Below are 7,500 nucleotides of genomic sequence, written 5' to 3'. Positions count from 1 at the left end.
CATGGATGGGAGGGAGGAGTGTGTGTGTGTGTGTGTGTGTGTGCGCAGCATGTGGCAGGCAGATGTGTGAAGAGTTTGATGACTTCAGATCTGATGTGGCCTACAGAACGGGTCCTGAACCGCAACTCCCATGAGGCTTTGCACATCGATAAATCTCTGTTACATTTCCCTCTGTCTGCAGAGCAGCGGGGAGACGAGGAGCGTCCGCGTCTGAGCGTTCCTTCATGTGCTGTTGGATTATGGGAAACACGATGTCCCGACAGGAAGTAGCACTTCAACGTCCCGACGAGTCAGGAAGTCTGGATTCTGGAGCTGTGGCGCCGCAGCGTGAGCCAACATGGCTGCCAACAACACTTGGTGCTTCAGCCTCCCTCTGTGATAGTGTGGTAAGACTCCAGTCTGGAGTCACATGTGGCCTGGGGGCCTGGAGGCCTGGAGGCCTGGGGGCCTGGGGGCCTGGGGGCCTGGGGGCCTGGGGGCCTGGAGTCACATGTGGCCTGGGGGCCTGGAGGCCTGGAGGCCTGGAGGCCTGGGGGCCTGGGGGCCTGGAGTCACATGTGGCCTGGAGGCCTGGAGGCCTGGGGGCCTGGAGGCCTGGAGGCCTGGGGGCCTGGGGGCCTGGGGGCCTGGAGTCACATGTGGCCTGGAGGCCTGGAGGCCTGGAGGCCTGGGGGCCTGGGGGCCTGGGGGCCTGGAGGCCTGGAGGCCTGGAGGCCTGGGGGCCTGGGGGCCTGGGGGCCTGGAGTCACATGTGGCCTGGAGGCCTGGAGGCCTGGAGGCCTGGGGGCCTGGGGGCCTGGGGGCCTGGAGGCCTGGAGGCCTGGAGGCCTGGGGGCCTGGGGGCCTGGGGGCCTGGAGTCACATGTGGCCTGGAGGCCTGGAGGCCTGGGGGCCTGGAGGCCTGGAGGCCTGGGGGCCTGGGGGCCTGGGGGCCTGGAGTCACATGTGGCCTGGAGGCCTGGAGGCCTGGGGGCCTGGGGGCCTGGGGGCCTGGGGGCCTGGGGGCCTGGAGGCCTGGAGGCCTGGAGTCACATGTGGCCTGGAGGCCTGGAGGCCTGGAGGCCTGGGGGCCTGGGGGCCTGGAGGCCTGGAGGCCTGGAGTCACATGTGGCCTGGAGGCCTGGGGGCCTGGGGGCCTGGGATCAAATCCACCAAGCAGCAGGTAAGGCTTCAGACAAGGTGAGTGACAGATAAAGAACCAACAACATGACAACACTTCATATCTCAAACTAAACATGAAAAAAAAACAAAACAAAAACAAACTAAACCACAATGACATGTCAAAACAAAAACCTAAAACAAGACTAAACAAGGTCTAACGGCAAAACTGAAAAACAACAAATAAAACCCAAACTAAAAAAGCAACAACCATACCACCACCACACAGGTGCCTGGTGCTTCAGAAACAAAACACACCTGTCAAAAGTTTCACTTTAAAAGTTCTGACTTCTTCTTGTTTGCTCCAGCAGGATTCTGTCTCAACAGTATCATCTCTTTAAGAGGCTTTACATTTCTTAAAATTTATATTTTATATAAATTAAAATATATTTTTTAAATAAATATATTTTTTTATATTCTGCGGACAAATCATTGAGCTCAAGGTTCCACCTGAACTCCGATTATTCCGAGGTAACTCCGCCCCCTCTGGGATTTCACTCCCGGAACACCAGGGAGCATTTTTACTTTAATTACAGATTATTACTTTATTGAGTTTAGCAAGAGTAAATAGAAATCACACTGTTTAAAATCAATTAAAAGTAGAAAATTAGAAAATAAAAATATAAAAAACAAATTTGAGAGAATAGTAAAGGTAGCAGTGGATTGGCTGGGAGGATATTGTGTGTGTGTGTGTGTGTGTGTGTGTGTGTGTGTGTGTGGTTGACTGGTTCAGTAGATCCAGTCATTTCCAGTTTCACATCAGGATCCAACCGGTCACAAGACTGAAGAAATGTTAATCCCTCTCTCCTCTCTTCCTCTCCTCCTCTCCTCTCTTCCTCTCCTCTCCTCCTCTCCTCTCCTCTCTTCCTCTCCTCTCCTCTCTTCCTCTCCTCTCCTCCTCTCCTCTCCTCTCTTCCTCTCCTCCTCTCCTCTCCTCTCTTCCTCTCCTCTCCTCTCCTCCTCTCCTCTCCTCTCTTCCTCTCCTCTCCTCTCTTCCTCTCCTCCTCTTCTCTCCTCTCCTCCCCTCCTCTCCTCTCCTCTCCTCTCCTCTCTTCCTCTCCTCCTCTCCTCTCCTCTCCTCTCTTCCTCTCCTCTCCTCTCTTCCTCTCCTCCTCTTCTCTCCTCTCCTCCTCTTCTCTCCTCTCCTCCTCTTCTCTCCTCTCCTCTCCTCCTCTCCTCTGCTGTTCATTCAACACAACTGGAATTCATTATTTTAATACTGACAGAGGAAACTCACTGCTGATGAGGGTGTGTGTGTGTGTGTGTGTGTGTGTGTGTGTGTGTGTGTGTGAGTGTGTGTGTGTGTGTGTGTGTGTGTGTGTGTGAGCAGTATATTTATCTAACTTCACGCCTGCCTGCCTCGGTGTTTCAGGGAAACGTTCCTCCCACGTTTCTGAGGAGTTTTCCAGGATTTAAAAGGTCAAAGGTCGCCGGAGGTTTACACTTCACATCAACAGACTGTAGATTAAATTAAATGATATTAAATGATATTTGTCTCTTCTGTACCAACAGCAGTGTTGTGCTGTCATCAGACCAGCTGGTCTGGAAACCAAACTGAAGAAAAACAAATGAAAAACACACTTTTCTCCTTCAGACAGGAAGTGAATTGTTAGTCCCGCCCCTCACACACACACACACACACACACACACACACACACACGCAAAGTTACACCATGGTCATAGCTTTGTGATATGCGCTAATATTTATTTTGATTTTTTTTTTGTATATTATTCAGTTTTAGTTCAAGTTAATCTGCTGTTGTCTAGTCCTCCTGTGTGTGTGTGTGTATGTGTGTGTGTGTGTGTGTGTGTGCGTACCTTGCCCTCCAGACGGGCCTCGCCCCCCAGGCTGACCCGGGCGTTGCGGGGAGGGAGGATGAAGGCGGGAGGCTCGTTGCCATGGGAACCGCGTCCCGGCGACAGGCCGGTTGCCCTGGAGATCCCGGAGGAGGCCGAGGCCAGCTGGACACCGCTCATCATCTGTCACACACACACCGCTTAATGTTAATGAGATGATGTCATAATGTACACACACACAGCTACATTTTATATTAATGATATGACTGTAATCTAGATCTAATATTTTGTAAACAGATCAGTGAATATTAACTGGTCATCATCAGTCTGATCTCACTTTGTTTATCTTATGTTCAAGAACTAGATCACTTGGTGGAAGAATCATATTTACTGTTATTGATTATTGATTATTACTCATTAAAAATAAAAGATTCATTCAACATTAATTAGCACTCTGCTTTCATCACACAGGAGAGTTACTGCTGTACCCTGCAAACATCAAATTCAATATTTCAAGTATATTTGTTTTGTTTACAATACTTTGGTTTCATTTACAAATTGTGTTTTTTTGTTTACAACACTTCACTTTCGTTTGCAGTATATATCTTATTCCATATCATTAACACCGCTCCAGATCCTGGATCCTCCTGGATCCTGCTGGATCCTGCTGGATCCTGCTGTACTGAGAGTTTACTCTTCAGCTCTTTGTAAGTCTGAATCAGCTAAACGCCTAAAATATAAATGTAACTAAGAACGAAAACTAAAATCAATAAATAAAGCAAAAATTAAAACAGTAAAACTGAAAAATGTATATAAAAAAAACAACTGAATAAATATTAGCACATATTACAAAGTTATAGTCATGGTGAAACTTTGTATGTGTTTAGCAAGAGTAAATAGAAATCACACTGTTTAAAATCAATTAAAATTAGAATTTTAGAAAATAAAAATATAAAAAACAAATTTGAGAGAGAATAGTAAAGGCAGCAGTGGATTGGCTGGGAGGATATTGTGTGTGTGTGTGTGTGTGTGTGTGTGTGTGTGTGTGTGTGTGTGTGTGTCTGTGTGTGTGTGTGTGTGTGTGTGAGCAGGAAGGGATGAACAGATCAGACAGACAGATAGGAAGATGAAAAACATTTCCCTGCTCTCATCATGTGTGTAATCCAGCGGCTGCAAACACGCTAAGCTCTTCATGTGACACGGCCCGCAGGAAAACATACATGTAACAAACACACATGCATGAATCTTCAGCTGTTGATAACCTATTGATCCCATACAGTCTCAGTTCAACATCTGATTGATCTGTTCAGTCTGTGCAGGAGTTCCCACTGTAATGAGGAACAGTTTAGATGAAATTATCCCAATTTACAGAAAGTATAAGATTACTATTTTAATCGTTGGTTTCTGGTGGCCAGTAATAAAAATACTTAAAGGTCCACATGGTGTAAAGCAGGACTCCCTCTCCTCTGTGATGATAAAGGAGTTGGATGTGTATCTAAACATGGTGAAAGTATCAAAACTAAATCCACACAATCCATATTAGAAAAGCGAGCCTCTAAACGAGCCGTTTGGACTTCCGTAACTTTGCGGCGTCACAAAGGTTCGCTCATTATCATTTCTGTAAGAAATAATAGACTAACAAAGTGTTTTTTTCAAAGCGGTCGAGCGGTCGTCATCGTTTATTACCGGAGAGTTTTCCCTACCTGTAGCCGCCGGGCCGCGGCGTCTCACGTTTCGCTCTCGAAACGGTTAGCCGATCGGAACGGAGGGTCGTGAATATTAATGAGCCTTAAAGACACGGAGACAGAAACGGCCTGTTCTTGGTAAGGCTCAGAGAGATGCTGGAAAATGAACGTGGAGAAATGGATTGAGAGTGTTTTTGGTTCATGACACCACACACACAGCTTTGAATGGACAGAAAGACAGAAAAATCACCAAAGTCCTCTGTAGATCTCTCTGTACATTACAGTACATTTAGATCCCACAGGCAGCTAGCTTCACCTTAAAAACAGAGCTGACAGTGATCCAGTTGGTGTTTGTCTGTTTTCTGACGATCTCTCAGGATGAGTCAGTGTCGTCTGTAAAAGTAGAAACCTGCGATGTTTTATGCAACGTGGCAGAAGTATGATGCTGTGAGGCTGTCCTGTCTTCACAGCAGAACCTCCTCGCAGCCTCTGACTGACCCGGTTCAGTCTGCTGGAGTCTCAGAAGAAGACTCTGATTTACAGCTCCTTTTCTTCCTTAAGTCAAAATAAATGGAGCATGGCGTCAGTTCAGGCAGAACTCTGAAGTCATCCCTGCACCCAGCTGATCAGCTGTTTCATCCAAACAACTCTCCAGCTGATCAGTACCAGCTGACTCTCAATCACCAATCACATTCAAACAGGTCAATGAGGCGATCTTTATAATCTGACAGCTCACTCAATTATGTCTGTTTGTATGTTAAGTTTTTCATATGTTCCATGATGTATGTCTGCTTGCCTTGGGGGTTAACTGTGCTCCCTGCAGAATATCTCACACGCTGCTTGGACTCATTGGCAGAGCCTTTCCACCAAATACAAACTGTAGAACCATCTGTAATAAATGGTGTAAACTCCTTTAATGCAAATGTCTCTGACTGAACCAACACTTCTGTGCTTTAACGTCCTCAGATGTCTGGGGGGGAAATCTGAAAGTCTCAAAAGTCTAAAGAAGTCAGTGCTGCATCTTCAGCACCACCCTCCACATCACACACAGAGGGTTACACAGACCGGAAAACAAGCGCTCCCAAACCCCCGTTAACCCGGACATAAACACAGCTGGCTCCTCCTGAGCAGCTCTCACTGTAAATAGCAGAGACTCATTCATGCAGTGTGGATGTAAAGCCGGAGGAAACTTCAAAGTGAAGCAGATCTGACCTCAGATCAGTTACAGGAGGCGTTCACCGGTCAGGTGTCATGTGACGTCCTGCTGTCTGCTGCTCACGGGTCAGCAAATGAAAACTTGTTGTCATGAGTTGTGAGTTGAACCATCTGCACCTGACCTCCACTCCCCCCCACCACCCCCACATACACACACACACACACACACACACACACACACACACACACACCTCTCTTTCACATGCAGATGTACTCACAAACCAAACATCTCCGTCTCTCTTCCAGTTTACACTCATTCTGTCTTTCTCATCTCTCTGTTTTACTCTATCTTTTCGTTTCACTTGTCCTCTCTTCTCTCTCTCTCTCTTCTCTCTCTCTCTCTGTCTCTCTCTCTCCATCTCTCTCTCTCTCTCTTTATCAGTATTGTTGTTGCTGTAACTCTGTGACACTCAGCAGGTTTCTCTGGATCAGAACCAGAACATTAGTCACAGTTAAGCGGACCGGCTCACACCATGCTGCCGTGCTTTTCTAGATCTACAGATGGTCTTTCCTCCTGCAGTAAGGTGTGTCTACTATCCAGATTGTGTTTAGATCTGATTATATTTACACCTGACATTAAAATGCGTCTCTAGTATTCACACTGACATGTGATTCCTCTCTCCCTCACCAGACTGAGTGTTTCCCTGCTCTCTAGTATTGTGATAACAGGGAAAACCTGGTTTACACAATTCCATCAGAACTGGTTTCTGTCCTTAAGGAAGTGATGTAAAACTCCAACTTCCTGCTGGTTGTTTGGGTTTTGAACATAGAGCCGCATGCAGCTTCTGTTCATCTGGTCAGGTTTCTGTCTCATGACACTTTAAACTCCAACAAGAGAGTCTTGCTGTCAGGTGTTTCTGCCTCCCGGGCGTCGTTCTCTCTCCGGTGACGTTTCTGCTCATGCTCATGATGTCACACCAGCCAATAGCAGGTGGCCAGTTCAGTACCCTACTTTTCACCATCAGGTGTCAGGCTTCACCACAGATTTGGGTTTGGTTCAGTTCCTCTTTAAGGGAATGACGCGTCTCTCTTGTGCTCATATTTATGTTCATTAATGTCATTTTCTTCTTAATTGGCCTCGGGCCTCCTGATGTTCTTACTCCACTCTGATTGGTTGAACTTGATTCCCATCAGCTGTTGTTTGTCTGTAGCCTACCGCTGCCTGCTGCAGGGCCGAAACGTCATTAAATTAATAATTAATTAATTATTAACAGTGGAGGCATACAAATACCTCGGCACCACCATTGACCACAAACTCACCTTCAAACCTAACAGTGACATCATCTTCTCCAAATGTCAGCAACGCCTCTTCTTTCTGAGGAAACTCCGTAAACTCCAGGTCCACCGATCAGTTCTCCTAGCTTTCTACAGGTGCTTCACTGAATCCATCATCACCTTCAGCATAACAGCCTGGTTTGGTGCTTTGAGTAACATCCACCGTAATCCTCTCAACAAAATCATCAGAATGAGCAACAAAATCATTGGACTGGACCAAGAACCACTAAGCAGCATCTACAGCAGACGGTCTAAAATGAAAGGACTACAAATAGCCTCGGATACCACACACACACTACACACACACACACACACACACACTACACAACCGATACAGCCACCTGCCCTCAGGCCGCAGATACAGGTCACT

At 47.0% G+C, this 7,500-nt stretch overlaps 1 protein-coding gene across 1 annotated transcript in view; it reads right to left on the bottom strand.

Annotated features, from left to right (window-relative positions):
- Positions 1-7,500, bottom strand: part of LOC139921786 (myosin light chain kinase, smooth muscle-like) — a 23,815-nt gene that overhangs the window by 8,143 nt on the left and 8,172 nt on the right. The window contains exon 2 of the mRNA XM_078286145.1: positions 2,977-3,138. Within this exon, the coding sequence (XP_078142271.1) occupies positions 2,977-3,138 (162 nt within the window). The remainder of the gene's footprint in view (positions 1-2,976; positions 3,139-7,500) is intronic.

The sequence above is a fragment of the Centroberyx gerrardi genome, chromosome 10 (assembly GCF_048128805.1).
Source record: "Centroberyx gerrardi isolate f3 chromosome 10, fCenGer3.hap1.cur.20231027, whole genome shotgun sequence".
In the NCBI taxonomy this organism is placed as follows: domain Eukaryota; kingdom Metazoa; phylum Chordata; class Actinopteri; order Beryciformes; family Berycidae; genus Centroberyx; species Centroberyx gerrardi.
Note: the sequence above shows the minus strand (reverse complement) of the source record. Positions and strands in the feature narration are given on the sequence as shown.